At 48.1% G+C, this 15,753-nt stretch overlaps 2 protein-coding genes across 2 annotated transcripts; both read right to left on the bottom strand.

Annotated features, from left to right (window-relative positions):
• Positions 1-37: 37 nt before the first annotated feature.
• Positions 38-5,439, bottom strand: LOC118796333. The gene is made up of 10 exons (XM_036555158.1): positions 5,415-5,439; positions 5,134-5,294; positions 4,425-4,541; positions 4,280-4,322; positions 2,905-4,180; positions 2,394-2,451; positions 1,961-2,023; positions 1,423-1,524; positions 851-1,331; positions 38-568 (listed from the first exon to the last, which is right to left on the bottom strand). Exons 2-10 carry the CDS (start codon positions 5,185-5,187, stop codon positions 300-302), a joined length of 2,463 nt encoding a protein of 820 aa, XP_036411051.1. The 5' UTR covers positions 5,188-5,294; positions 5,415-5,439; the 3' UTR covers positions 38-299.
• A 6,162-nt stretch (positions 5,440-11,601) lies between these two features.
• On the bottom strand, positions 11,602-15,153 carry gstr (glutathione S-transferase rho). The gene is made up of 6 exons (XM_036555159.1): positions 14,816-15,153; positions 14,362-14,427; positions 12,886-12,991; positions 12,594-12,712; positions 12,155-12,243; positions 11,602-11,977 (listed from the first exon to the last, which is right to left on the bottom strand). The coding sequence occupies exons 1-6, from the start codon at positions 14,981-14,983 to the stop codon at positions 11,845-11,847; spliced, it is 681 nt and encodes a 226-aa protein (XP_036411052.1). The 5' UTR covers positions 14,984-15,153; the 3' UTR covers positions 11,602-11,844.
• Positions 15,154-15,753: the final 600 nt, after the last annotated feature.

Raw genomic sequence — 15,753 nt, 5'->3', positions numbered from 1 at the left:
AGCTCCTGTATGCTTCATATTGTACATTACTCGGGAGATGACACATTTTAGTAAAAGAAATTTACTTTATGCTACAATGTGGACAAAGCGGTTCCACAGCCAACAAACGCAGAGCCCCTGCTGCCCCAGTCAGTCCACTGCTTGGCTCAGTCATAACTAATACAAATAAGCGTACTAATACAAATACATAACTGTATTTTAACAGTAACTTAAAAACCACTTTGACACCTAAGGGTGTTACAGTAGGACAGAAATAGTACATGCAGACAGGACCCCTGTGTCGCGGCTCCCAGCGAGGGTCAGAGCGGCTCTCTGCGGGTCACCAGCTGCAGGAGGGTGGAGGTGATCTTATCCAGGGTGGCAGAGCTTCCAGCGTTGCCATGGCGTCTTCCTTCATAGCCCTGCTCGGGTGGGAGAGAGGGGGGGTGCAGCTGGGGGGTGAAAGGTCGCTCCAGGTTGGCTTCCCGAGACCACGCCTCCTCTGGGTAAGTGAAGGGTTGTTGGTAGGGATGTGCTTTGGGTTGGGGAGGGTCAGCCTCAGGCTGGCAGGCTGCCTTTACAAAAATGTCTAAAAAATGTAAAAAATTTTAAATGAAAATAAGATCAAAACGTACAAAAAGAGCATGCAGCTAGAAATTAGTTATGAGATAACTATGCATCAGCTTCAGCTATGAGCCAACAACTACTCATGCATAAACAGCTCCTTTTCCAAAAATCACATTTTACATTAATAACACATTAATAAAGGTAAGCAATTTTTGCAGAAAACACATCAAAATGTACATCCTTGTCTTCTTTCCTTCAGCAAGGAAAGAGTCTACCCCACAGTACCAGCCCAGCCCCACAGTACCTGCCCCACACCACTGCTCACGTTCAGGGCACCCTCGCCGGGTCACTCCGAGGTCCAGGCCATATGCTCCAAAATGCCCCTGTGACCCTCCGGAATGTCCCTCGTAGCGATCTTGTGACCCTCTCCTGTGATCTTCTCCTGGATTGTCCTCATAGTAACTTCGTGAATCTTTTGAATTTCTTCTGGAACAATCTTGTGAAAATCTTGGATTCTCCTCATAGCGATCTTGTGAAAATCTTGGATTCTCCTCATGGCGATCTTGTGAAAATCTTGGATTCTCCTCATAGCGATCTTGTGAAAATCTTGGATTCTCCTCATAGCGATCTTGTGAAAATCTTGGATTCTCCTCATGGCGATCTTGTGATTCTCTAAAATTTCTGTTGTGCTGATGTCCTGAATCTCTCGTCTCTGTGGTGTTTCCATGGTGTGCACTCAGGTGGTTGTAGTCTTTGGAAATGACAGCTGGCTTCGTCCTCACAGACTGAAAAAGGAGGGAAAAGCAACACTGAACATCAGCTGTAACACACGTCTCACTGACATCATCACGCAAACTCACAAATCTCACTCTGTACCTCTTGCTTTTCAGATTTGCTGGCCTGAAACTCCTTCAGCAGCTTGCACAGCTTGTCTTTGATGAAGTTGGCCTCTTCCATGCTTTCAATGTCAATATTTTTCTGGAATTGAGCAGAGGATCAAACATGCATAATAACCGCAAACTACTTTCAAATTAATCATAAGACACTACATCACAAACTACTCTCAGACTAGTGACCACAACACAGTGTTAACTACAGACAAACAGAGCAGTATGATCACCATGTGGCTGTCAGTATCTCCTATCACTGCAGCAGAAGAAAGGTAAACTTTCCTTTTTAAAACACCAGCATGCTGATGGGTAATAAATGTCTTGACTTCATCTATAAGCAGCTGATTCACTGTGTACATTAAAGTCATTCCCATTCAGAAATCACTAAAATCCATATTCATCTCAAACATAATAAGGTTTTCAGTTTTTAAGCTTATAACAAACAATCCACATTCAGAATCCAGAACGCGCAGATAAATGTCCCCCACCCAATGAGAAACGAGACTGCTGGACTGTGGCCTCACCAGAACATCCAACACGTCGCTGCGCTCTGCGCCCATCCCACAATCCTGTGCTGCGTAATCCCCCTGTCAATCACAAACAGCAGAGAAATGCCCGACTCTGTCACATCCTACAGCTGCACTGAGGGGCAGCTCTGTCCCCGTTCACCAATGAGCGAGTGAGTCCACATGCCATGAGACTTCTCATTACACAGCTGAGAGGAAGGGGGAAGGACGTTATTTGGGATTGGACTGAGACGCCCTTGACAAGGCGACCTGAGACCATTAAGTGATGGCTTTATGGCATGAGATGTAGATTGGGACACAGAGGGAAGACTGCCCCCTAATGGCCATCAGCACCACTGCCTTCCCCAGGTCTCCCACGCACTGCTACCTCAGCCCACCCCCTCAGTTTCGGACAGAGGGGTTTTCCAGCCCCCGGCCCAGGGCAGCATACCTTTTCAGGACAACAGGAGTCCCGCTTCAGCCTCTTGCTGGGAATCCAATCTACATCCCTGGAAGACGGAAAGTTCATCTGACAATGCTGAATGAAGCATTGCAGGAGTGATAAAGCTGGCTGCAGATCTCTCAGCTGCAAACCTCTACATCCACAGACCATGCAGGCAGTGAAGCCACTGTGCTTTAGTGCTATTAAGTTCACATTTGTGCTATTGTCTGAATTCAGCACATGCCAAGAAACAAAGTTAACAGATACATCACTTTTGTTGATCAGCTTCTGTTTTGTGGAATTGAACAGATTGTTTTTTCCTTTTTGAAGTTTACATTATTGTATATTATTAGTACATTATTGTTCAACCAGATTCACTTTCTTATGGCTGACGACCCCCTTACTAACATGCATATGTGTCTCCTACTGCAAACCTGCCAAAGAAGGCATCCCACCTCTGTTCTAAACAGCTCTGTGACTCCCCCTGTTCTAAACTGCTATGATTCCCTCCTGTTCTAACCTGTTTGGTGTCAGGTGTCGCTCTGGGCCCGTCTCCTCTGAGAACCGGTTCATTCTGGCTGTGTTGCTGGAGCCTTGTTTATCTGAAGCCCCAGATAAGAAGCGCCTGAAGGTCTCAGGGAGCTCCTGCAAACCGCTGGCCCCCTCTGTGGCTCTCCGCAGCACATCTCTCCTGCCCAGGAAAGATCTCTCCAGCTCCTCCCCGTCTGCGGAATCCCTGCACCTCTCACCCCTGCCCTGCTCTCCACAGCCAAACACCCCTCTGCCTTCAAACACCCCGCCCCCTCTGCCTTCAAACACCCCGCCCCCTCTGCCTTCATAAACTCCGCCCCTCATTTCCTCTTCATAAACCCCGCCCCTCCTGCCCTCTTCATAAACTCCGCCCCTCCTGTCCTCTTCCCTGCCCCTTTGGTGCACTTCATCTCTCTCTGCAGTGTCTGGACATGCCCCCCTGTCTCCACCTACAGCAATCACACCGGCAGGAGGGTCGTGGGGATACTCCCTCCTGAACCCCCCCTGCCTCTCCAGGGTCCTGCTCTCAGCACAGCCAGTGCGCCAATCCCGCCCCGAACTGAAGGCCTTCCCCTCTGCAAAGTCCTGCCTGTGAGGCTCTTCCCTAGCATAACCCCGCCCAGGAGGCTCTTCCTTAGAATAGCCCCGCCCAGGAGGGTCTTCCCTAGCATAGCCCCGCCCAGGAGGGTCTTCCCTAGCATAGCCCCGCCCAGGAGGGTCTCCCCTAGCATAACTCCGCCCAGGAGGGTCTTCCCTAGCATAGCCCCGCCCAGGAGGGTCTTCCCTAGCATAACCCCGCCCAGGAGGGTCTTCCCTAGAATAACCCTGCCCAGGAGGGTCTTCCCTAGCATAACCCCGCCCAGGAGGGTCTTCCCTAGCATAACCCCGCCCAGGAGGGTCTTCCCTAGCATAACCCCGCCCAGGAGGGTCTTCCCTAGCATAGCCCCGCCCAGGAGGGTCTCCCCTAGAATAACCCCGCCCAGGAAGGTTTTCCCTAGAATAACCCCGCCCAGGAGGGTCTTCCCTAGCATAACCCCGCCCAGGAAGGTTTTCCCTAGAATAACCCTGCCCAGGAGGGTCTTCGACTGCATAGCTCCGCCTACGCAGGTCTTCCCTCAGATGACCTCCCTCCCGGCTGAGCCAGCTCTGCCCCCCCCTCCCCGCCCCCCTGTCCTGGGGTGACAGGCCGCCAAGTGGGTGACTCAGCGGGACTTTGCTGTGTATCTGGGAGCTGGACGTCGCCGCTGCCGCTGCTGCTGCCGCTCCTGCAACGTCAGTGATTTTACAGAGAGAGTAAAGGGAGCTGGGCTACGCCGGGGAGGATGCATCCCTCAGGAAATCAGGAACACAGTGACAAAACTCACCTTGCAATGTACCCTGTCTGCCTTTCGGCCTTCTCTTTGACTCCTAATTTAGAAAATAAGGCAGACATAAGCACACAGCAGAAGCAGCGGGGTTTCACTTTGGGACAGGTGTGGACACCCCTCTGAGTGGAAGGGGCAGCCGTACCTCTGGAACCCCGCGCCCCTCCTGACGCTCTGCCACCTCTGCTTTAGCCCGGATCACCTTCCCCAGCTGTGCCATGTTGTTCAGGTCCCAGGTCACCAAGTCCGGCCTCTGCGTCTCCTGAGAGAGAGACAGCAGTGAAGGGACACACACACACACACACACACGCACACACACACATACCCACACACCTACACCTACACCTACACACACACACACATACCCACACACCTACCTACACACACACACACACACCTATACACACACACACACACACACATCTACACACACACACACACCTACACACACACACACACACACACACATACCCACACACCTACCTACACACACACACACACACACACACACACACATACCCACACACCTACACCTACACCTACACACACACATACCCACACACCTACACCTACACACACACACACATACCCACACACCTACACACACCCACACACACACACACACACACACACACACACACACACACACACACACACACCTATACACACACACACCTACACACACACACGCACGCATGCACACACACACATACCCACACACCTACACCTACACCTACACACACATACCCACACACCTACACCTACACCTACACACACACACACATACCCACACACCTACACCTACACCTACACACACACACGCACGCACGCAGCCTCGGTGCAGGTAGCCATACCAGGTACTTCTGCCGGTGTTTGCGGCCCACGATGTGGCTGACCATGTCGGGCATGTCTGCCTCGCAGAAACAGAGTCTGCAGACGTAGCGGAGTCTGGCAGCGCCGACGGGGTCGAGCGAACTCTGTGGCCTGCCCTGCACCTCCGCCAGGTGCGCCAGCCCTGCGGAGAGCAGCGCTTTCATCAGCACCTGCGTTTCCTCACTCACTTTCTGCTGCAGCTCTGGCAGTGGATTGACTGATAGTGGAAAGTGTGGAGAGTTGGATCCGCATTGAGTTTTACCAATGATGGGCTCGTCCAGCTGCAGGTAGTCTCGTCAGTGCCTCTGCTGGTTGCGGTGAATCAGCTACAGTGTGGCAGGAAAGTGTCAGAGGCGACACCGACAGACAGCAGCAGCCCACCACAAACCAGACTCCCGCTCGGGCCGCTCCAGCTCAGCATCCAGCAGCAGCAATTGCACCACCACCATCACAGAGCGACCTGAGCAACGCCATCGAGAGCAGCAAATCTGTGAGTGAGACTGCCATCATTAGTGAAGACCCTGCGCTGTATCTGTGAGTGAGACTGCCATCATTAGGGAAGACCCTGCGCTGTATCTGTGAGTGAGACTGCCATCATTAGGGAAGACCCTGCGCTGTATCTGTGAGTGAGACTGCCATCATTAGGGAAGACCCTGCGCTGTATCTGTGAGTGAGACTGCCATCATTAGGGAAGACCCTGCGCTGTATCTGTGAGTGAGACTGCCATCATTAGGGAAGACCCTGCGCTGTATCTGTGAGTGAGACTGCCATCATTAGTGAAGACCCTGCGCTGTATCTGTGAGTGAGACTGCCATCATTAGGGAAGACCCTGCGCTGTATCTGTGAGTGAGACTGCCATCATTAGGGAAGACCCTGCGCTGTATCTGTGAGTGAGACTGCCATCATTAGGGAAGACCCTGCGCTGTATCTGTGAGTGAGACTGCCATCATTAGGGAAGACCCTGCGCTGTATCTGTGAGTGAGACTGCCATCATTAGGGAAGACCCTGCGCTGTATCTGTGAGTGAGACTGCCATCATTAGGGAAGACCCTGCGCTGTATGTGTGAGTGAGACTGCCATCATTAGGGAAGACCCTGCGCTGTATGTGTGAGTGAGACTGCCATCATTAGGGAAGACCCTGCGCTGTATCTGTGAGTGAGACTGCCATCATTAGGGAAGACCCTGCGCTGTATCTGTGAGTGAGACTGCCATCATTAGTGAAGACCCTGCGCTGTATCTGTGAGTGAGACTGCCATCATTAGGGAAGACCCTGCGCTGTATCTGTGAGTGAGACTGCCATCATTAGGGAAGACCCTGCGCTGTATCTGTGAGTGAGACTGCCATCATTAGGGAAGACCCTGCGCTGTATCTGTGAGTGAGACTGCCATCATTAGGGAAGACCCTGCGCTGTATCTGTGAGTGAGACTGCCATCATTAGGGAAGACCCTGCGCTGTATCTGTGAGTGAGACTGCCATCATTAGGGAAGACCCTGCGCTGTATCTGTGAGTGAGACTGCCATCATTAGTGAAGACCCTGCGCTGTGGCCAGATAAACTGACAGATAAGGAGAGAATTGAAATTGTAAAAAAAAAGAATTCCCCATACAAATAAAGGACATCAAGTTCCCAAAAAATACAGACATGACCCCAAGAAAGGTTTACAAAAGAAAACTACGAGATAACAATGAAAAACGGGGAGAAAATAACAGTGCAGATGCTGTATTTTTTTAGCTGTCGTGTCTTCCGAAAAAGAGGCACACAGCTCGGCAGGAATGGCTTCAGTTAGAAATCTCATTTGGGTCTGTCCTTTAGTCCTGTGGCTTTGTTAACTAAAAAGAGCTGCCTCCAAATAGTTTTTGTTCACTAGCTATGATTGTGTTAAGGAAAATGGAGAAGGGCCTCACATTGGTCTTTTCATGGGACCTCCAAATCACTAAAACCTACACAGAAAAGCAAAAAGGGTACAGCAGCCACCACAAATAAAAACTCTGGAATGATCTCCTACAGGGATGAGATAAATACACAGGCATCCCTGCTCACTCCACTCTTACTGTGAATACTCCCTCTGAAGCTGTATGACTGCGCAGCTATGGGAGTAGGGAGTAAGGAACTGGTCTAAAATTGTAAAAGTACAATGCAATGACCCTGGGCCACCTGCAGGGTGAAACTCCTGTCCGTAGCCAATCAAACAGCTGAAAGACACCTACACTATAAATCCGCAGGTCTGAAAGGGTGCTTAAGGAGAAAAGAAGCCAAGAAGCACTGCGTGACTGTGTGCTCAATGCTCACATGAAACTCCAGAACCAACATGGGCAAGAGTGAAAGTAGGGACTTTAATCCTACAGGAAAGAAAGGCACGTCCTCCTGTGAGGACTTTAATCCTACAGGAAAGAAAGGCACGTCCTCCTGTGAGGACTTTAATCCTACAGGAAAGAAAGGCACGTCCTCCTGTGAGGACTTTAATCCTACAGGAAAGAAAGGCACGTCTTCCTGTGAGGACTTTAATCCTACAGGAAAGAAAGGCACGTCCTCCTGTGAGGACTTTTATTCTAGACGAAAGCAAAGGCACGTCCTCCTGTGAGGACTTTTATTCTAGACGAAAGCAAAGGCACGTCCTCCTGTGAGGACTTTTATTCTAGAGGAAGGCAGAGGCACGTCCTCCTGTGAGGACTTTTATTCTAGAGGAAGGCAGAGGCACGTCCTCCTGTGAGGACTTTTATTCTAGAGGAAGGCAGAGGCACGTCCTCCTGTGAGGACTTTTATTCTAGAGGAAGGCAGAGGCACGTCCTCCTGTGAGGACTTTTATTCTAGAGGAAGGCAGAGGCACGTCCTCCTGTGAGGACTTTTATTCTAGAGGAAGGCAGAGGCACGTCCTCCTGTGAGGACTTTTATTCTAGAGGAAGGCAGAGGCACGTCCTCCTGTGAGGACTTTTATTCTAGAGGAAGGCAGAGGCACGTCCTCCCCTTGTGTTCCAGAGCAGAAGATGTGTCTATCCTCCAATGAGCTCCCTCTTGGCTGCGGGCGCTGTGAGACAGATGTGTTTATCCTTGCAGTGTGGGAAACAGCTGCAGTGAATGCGTGTGGGTGCACATCTTTCAGCAGGGAAAGAAGGCTGATGCTCGATTGGTGAAAACAGGACAAAGCAAGTAAAAAAGCAATGCAACTGCTGCACTTTGGCTTTGCGTTTCAGGAAACAGCCCTGTAACCAGATGTTTGCAGGTTTGATTCCCAGGTAAGATAGCCCTGTAACCAGATGTTTGCAGGTTTGATTCCCAGGTAAGATAGCCCTGTAACCAGATGTTTGCAGGTTTGATTCCCAGGTAAGACAGCCCTGTAACCAGATGTTTGCAGGTTTGATTGCCAGGTAAGATAGCCCTGTAACCAGACATTTGCAGATTTGATTCCCAGGTAAGATAGCCCTGTAACCAGATGTTTGCAGGTTTGATTCCCAGGTAAGACAGCCCTGTAACCAGATGTTTGCAGGTTTGATTGCCAGGTAAGATAGCCCTGTAACCAGACATTTGCAGGTTTGATTCCCAGGTAAGGCACTGCTGTTGATCAGGGTAGTTACAGCAACTGCCTGGGAAAATATCCAGCTGAATTAACAGAAATGTCAGTTTACCCACTCTGGAAAAAGCTTATGCTAAGCAATGAGTTATCATAATCATAACATATGATCATTACAGTAATATCAGTTAGTACAGTACGATTATAAAGCTAGAATAAAACACTGAATTTTTAGTTACAACATTTTACATTTGGGTGCAATGATAAAATGTCTTGCTGTTACCTTGATGTGTTGATGCGTGGTGAGGTGTATCTTGTAAATGGTTCCACTCCTAACCTTTACATTACACACCTGCAAAAAGAGATTTCAGGCGTTTAACATTTCAGCCACTCACTCAATCACACACTCTCTCAGACACTTTCACAAACACTCAATCACACATTCGTGCACACACACACTCTCTCTGTCACACACAACCTCACACTCTCTCTCTCACACACACTCTCCCTCTCTCTCCGTCTCTCTCTCTCACACACACTCTCCCTCTCTCTCCGTCTCTCTCTCTCTTACACACACACACACTCTCTCTCTCACACACACTCTCCCTCTCTCTCCGTCTCTCTCTCTCTTACACACACACACTCTCTCTCTCACACACACTCTCCCTCTCTCTCCGTCTCTCTCTCTCTTACACACACACACACACACACACACTCTTTCTCTCTCACACACACTCTCCCTCTCTCTCTTTCTTACACACACACACACACACACACACACACGCGCGCGCACACTCCCTCTCCCTCTCACAAACACACTCTCTCTGGTAAACAGGAGTTTATGTGAAACCCTGACGGCTGATAGGAGCAAACGGCACTTACACCACACAGGATGAAGTCCACCTCGTCGCCGTCGGACTGCGCCGCCATGCCCTCCATGCTCTCTGGAGTTAAACAGAAACGGAGGTAACCCCCCGTTATCCATCTCACACGTAGCCCTGCATTTTGGCCATCTAAAACACTATCTCACTGACTAGTTCTTTGCCCTTTTAGCTGATTCTTTCTCAACATTTTATTGTATGGGTTAATAAAATAACATTTTCATTTAACGTCACATTTTCACGCAGTCGTACCCCTGAGCCACTGTACCCAGCAAACGTTCGCTAGCTGGAACAGAGACGAGACACATATTTTATGATTGTATTATGCCAATGTGCCATGGCTTCAGCCTTATCTAAGCCTTGATATTAGGTAATGCACGATTACTGCTTCTCCATAATTAAAAAAAAATAAAGCTGTTAAAAATATGTCGTTACCTAGATAAGTGCACAGTTATGGAAGCGTCTCTCGCGGAGAATCCAGGACAAAAACGCTGATTGATAAACAGCTCTAACTTCCGTTCCGACGCGGTCAGTGCTCCGATGGGCTGCAGGCAGCGCGACTCTGTAGTTCCGCCGGGTGATCAGAGACAGCTGCTTCCCTGGATGTTGTGCACATGTGTTTCAGACAGACCGTTTTTAGTTCATCATATTGTTGTTCAGTAATCAAGCAAATTAATAATCTAATCGAAGAATCGGACGGAGAAACCACATTTTTCATACATATTTTTGCTTTCTTTTTTCATTCATAGGACTGATGAAAAAAAACGTCACTGAAGCCTGTGCCTGAAACCAGCTGCAGTTTTGAACGTGCGAAAAAACTGATTAATTTAAATCTTGGATCTGATTGTTAGTGGGGACATTTCTCTTGCGGCGAATGTGTGACTGTGACGAAGGAGACTGGGTGAATGTATATAAAACAGAAAAAAAAACATTAGGGCCACGGATACCAGTACATTTTAACATGTCTTCGTACCCGTTACACTCAATCACTTTAGATAATTTTGTGTTGTGGTCAGTGGCGGATTTAGGTGTGGGCGACATGGGCAGCGGCACCGGGCGCCCGCACAAAAAATCGTAATGCTGATATTTGCACGATCGGTTTTCTATCGCTCATTTGCACGTCACATAGATCTACAGTCACACGGTTCTCTGCTCATAGGCTTCAAGACTAAAGATGCATCTCAATGTGTGTTTTTGCTCAATGGTGCAGAATCATGTGGTCAGGATATGTCAGTCTGCAGAAGTAATTTTCACTTACCGTGAGTTGCTCTTAGAGTGAGTGTACAAGCTTGTACCCTTCCCGTTTGGTGCAGCATCCCAGGATCCTTTTCTTTTGACATTGCAGGGTGCGTGTTTCCATAGACCATTTTTTAGAGAATTTTACGAGTGTCATACCACAGTGATGTAGAAAAAGACTTTAATGTTGCCACAGATTGTACTGAATTTTATTGTATGAAGGTTTCATGCACAGTAAGAAACAGTCATGACATTGGACCAAATGATTCCAGTGTGTTTTAGAAGTTATACACTATAACTGTACACTGGCTTTTTATACCACTTTTATGCTGATGACACTCAACTTTTGCTGTCTTCCCAATGTCTCCTCCTTCTGACACACAGGTCTCTGCTGTCTTCCCAATGTCTCCTCCTTCTGACACACAGGTCTCTGCATGCACCTCGGCTTGAAGGACATTTCACAGTGGATGGTGGACCACCACCTACAGCTTAACCTGGCTAAGACTGAGATGCTTTTCATCCCATCGAGGTCTTCCCCATTTCAAGACCTCTCCCTCAGCCGAGACTCTACAAGCTTTTTCACCAGTAGCACCACTACTGTCAGAAGCCTTGGCGTAACGCTTGATGGCCATCTCTCCTTCTCTTCTCAGGTGGCAGCAGTGAGTCAAGCGTGCAGGGATGCGTTTCACTCAGCACTGCAAAGCACTCAATCAGCCACTGTTCTGTCACAATAAGCCTGACAGGCTGAGCTCAGTCGGAAAACTCGACTGGCCACTTCCAGTAACCCAAATCACAATTTGAAAATAATTCATTAAAATGATAAAAATGAAATTGAAATTATGCTTTTTATTCTGAAGTGGGTGAAGAAAATGGTGAAAGGATGAGAAAATGTCAAGAGGAGTATCCATGGGTACAGAGACAGGTGGAGCATTTTCACAGTTTGTTTACTGTGCTATAAAAGAGGAATTTCAGCTGGATGGCACCTGGTTTATGCAATTTAATTTTAAACTTCTACTTTTACTAACTTTTAAACTACATTTAGCTGTAGAGAGACAGCACAGCTTGGGCCTCAGAGGTCCTTTAGGGTGTCCATGCCCTGGGGGTTTTCCAGCCAGTGAGGGGGCCAGGAAGCCTTCACGCTGGGACGCTCCTTCACCAGGGAGTAGTACTGGCCCAGCCGGGGGTATCTGTCCTGGGAGAGACTGTGCAGGACAAGGAGGATGGGGTCAACAGACGTAATGTCAACGACTGTCAGCACCTGCAACAAAGCTCAGTTTCTTTCACAGCAGAGGATGAATTTGCTTATAGTGAGACACATTACAGGGCATCACCACTCACTTCATGTTTGTAGTAAAGTGGAGATGATCAGTGAAACTCACCCGAAGCGAACAGCATAGGCAACCACAGGGACTGCAACAACATCAGCCATTGAAAATGACTTTCCTGCCAGGTAAGACCCCGCCTCCATCTGCAAGACAAACACACAACTGAGTCTGGGCACTAGAGCCTCTGTGACTGTGAGTGTGTGTGTGAGTCTGTGTGTGTGTGTGTGAGTCTGTGTGAGTGTGAGAGCGTGTGTGTGAGTGTGAGAGTGTGTGTGTGTGTGTGTGTGTGTGTGTCTGTGTGTGTGTGTATGTGTGTGTGTGTATGTGTGTGTGAGTCTGTATGTGTGTGTGAGTCTGTGTGTGTGTGTGAGTCTGTGTGTGTGTGTGTGAGTCTGTGTGTGTGTGTGAGTCTGTGTGTGTGTGAGTCTGTGTGTGTGTGTTTGTGAGTGTGTGAGAGTGTGTGAGAGTGTGTGAGAGTGTGTGAGAGTGTTACCTTCTGCAGGTACTGCTCCCACAGCTGCAGCTCCGCTGTCAGAGTCTCCTTATTTCTCTTCAGTGCAGATTCATGTCTCTCCGCCTCAGGGACACGCCAGGTGTAGTAGATGACATCACCTGCAGAACATCCTCATCATCCTCTGACACACAGCCCCCCCCCCCCCCTCCATCCCCACCCCCACCCCCATCACAGGTACAGAGGCCGCGTCTTGATTTGCACAGGTGTGACTTTGATGTGCCAGTGTACACTGATAGAATAATGTATGAACAGCTGAAAAAGTTTTACTTACTGAGTTTCTGCTGCAGAGTCTGGGCCTCAAACATGCGCTGGTACACCATCGCCTGCTCCTCCGGACTGTCAGGAATCAGCTGTGGCCCCTGGGATTTGAACTGACTCTGCAGGGCATCCACACCAACCCATCAGCAACCCACACTGTCACAGCATAGCAACCACGGAACCCACACCCTCAGCACAGCAACCACGGCACTTACACCCAACCACTTTTTCTGGGGTGAGCGAATAGGTTTTTTGCCCACAATTAGTGGTGGATTTTTCCTTTGGAAAATGCACTATCCTTAGTGGAAACGCAGTTGTAAAAATGCACTATAACAAAATCTGATTGGCTGAAATAGCAAATATTGTTACAGTAAAAGTTAGACATAATTGTAGAATACTTCAATATGCAGTTTGATGGCCAATTAGTCAAATGCTACAAAACTACAACCACTATTTCAGTCTATAATTCACTGATTCAGACTGCATGCTTCAAAAACAAGACAGTGAGCTACAAAAACCCCATTAAACAGGACACAGTTTGACAAAAGCTTTGAGGTGGAGTAATATGTACCCCAGGAAATAATGCAGAGCCTCTGTTTAAGGGAATCTGTTTAACTGTCTGTGTGCATTACTAGCATGTAGCTCCCTTCCCAGCCATCGCCATTATGTATCTGAAATCTGAGCCTTGCAATCTTTTCTGCCACTGAAAGGAAACTCCCAGGCTGAAGTTACAGGAGGAAGCAAGGCAGTAAAGCAGGTGAAACAGGTATGAAACCTGAACTCATGTGATCATGACCGCGTCTCCACTCAGCCTCAACACGACTGTACCTCACTGCGTCTCTGACATGAGGAGTAACACTTATGACCCAGAGGTTGCCAGTTTGATTCCCGGGTGGGCCACTTTTCCCCTGGACAGAATATTCAGCCAGAACTGCCTCTGTAAACATCCGGCTCCATAAATGGATCACAAATAAATGCTGTCATCTGTGTAAGTCTCTCTGGATAAGAGTATCTGCTAAGAGTCACTTCAGAGCCAGCTGCAGGGACATGTAGGTAAGATATATACAGAAACAGATGCAATTCATTTGTACAAAAATATGTGAGGAGTTTTCCTCATTAATACCACAACCAGATTTCCAGTTCAGCCTGCACAAGTATGTACAATGCACAATGTATGAGACATTCATTCTTTTATTAGTTCAGTTATGATGTCAAAGATGCACTCCAATACATTACATACATTACATTATTGGCATTTAGCAGATGCTCTTATCCAGAGCAACTTACATCAGTTACAGTTTTTTTATACAATGTTTCCCATTTATACAGGTGGATATTTACTGAGGGAATTCTGGGTTAAGTACCTTGCCCAAGGGTACAGCAGCAGTGCCCCAGTGAGGAATCAAACCTGCAACCTTGCGGTTACGAGTCCTGCTCCTTACCGCTGTGCTACACTGCTGCTCCAATCACAAGATAATGCATACATTACCTCCAGGTATAAGCAGGCAGCGTAAGATTCGTTCAGTATGTGGTTTCCGTGCTTGAAGGCGGGGAGCTGGGAGGAGGACATCGCACAGGTAAGCGTGACAACATTTCTCTGAACCTAATCGCGATATTCATCCAATCGCAACTGCTGAGAGCGCAGAAGCTCAGAGAAGCGGCACATTGCACCGTGCACACTGAGGGTTATCATGATAAACTACAGATATTTCGCTTTTGCAAAACTAAGTCAGATATTCAGATAGTCACTCCAAAAGCATGTTCTACAAAACAGCTTTAATGCATGTGCGCTTAAGTTAGCAAATCACTTGCTACAATCCAAGACTCGTGTTAGCTCCCACCCAACAGGCAGCTAAACGTCCATATTGCGCTATGTAATGACCGCTATTTGAGCACGGTTTTGAACAGCGATATGAGAGCAGTTACGAACACTGAAGACTTACTTGTCCCCGCGGGTTCAGCTCCATTACTTCTTTGGACTTGTGCTCCATTTTCTCGAATGATAGCAGTTTTTGCTGGTAGCCCTGCAGTTTTTTCTCCTCCAGCGCGATCATGACGCGCCAGCACGGAGGAGAGCCGGAGCCCCAGAACAAAGTCATGTCTTTCGCCATGGCGACGATCCCGGCGCAGGCTGCAGTCCGATCTGTGCGCAGCTTTAGGGCGATCGTAGGCTTATACACAGGGGCGGTCAGGGTTGCGTGATTGTGTAACAGCGTCCTTAAAAGACCTCTGCTCGCAGCGGAAACACGCCCACTAATAGCGCTTCCAGGAGCAAACCCGACGTCACCTGAAGGCAAAAAGCTAAAACCCTGATACACGACCAAAATATCCTAAAATATGAACGTGCATTTTCACGAAATCGAAACGAAAACTCGTGTACAAAATCATACATTTCCTGATTTTGCACACAAAATAGACCTAAATTCTTCTTATTATTTATAATTTTGAACAATACAACGCGTATGTAGAAACCGATGATCGCACTGCAAATTAAAACGAAGGCCCCAGCGGTGTCACTTTATGTACTGCAACAGAAAGGAAAAAACAAAACGCAGAGGGAAGCGAACAGAATATCAAGGACCATCGCAAACTCGCAACTATATTATTCATCAAAGGACGACATCAGCGCATTGATGCTGAACCACGACCTATGAACTCAGCGATAGATCGGTGTTCTGTGTTGTCTTCAGACAGATAGAGCTTACACTGGTTTGGCTTTGAGTATTCGCAGGGAATGTGATGTCTTTTGAATATTAGAGCTGTTAGATGAGACCCATAACTTGTGAAATAGAGGTATGTTTAATGTTTATGTTGGATTTATAGATCATATTTTCTTGTACTGTACTTAGCATATAATCTGTACATCATTTGAGATGTTGTT

Source organism: Megalops cyprinoides, chromosome 21 (assembly GCF_013368585.1).
Source record: "Megalops cyprinoides isolate fMegCyp1 chromosome 21, fMegCyp1.pri, whole genome shotgun sequence".
NCBI classification, from domain to species: Eukaryota; Metazoa; Chordata; class Actinopteri; order Elopiformes; family Megalopidae; genus Megalops; species Megalops cyprinoides.
This window is presented reverse-complemented; position numbering and strand designations above follow the sequence as displayed.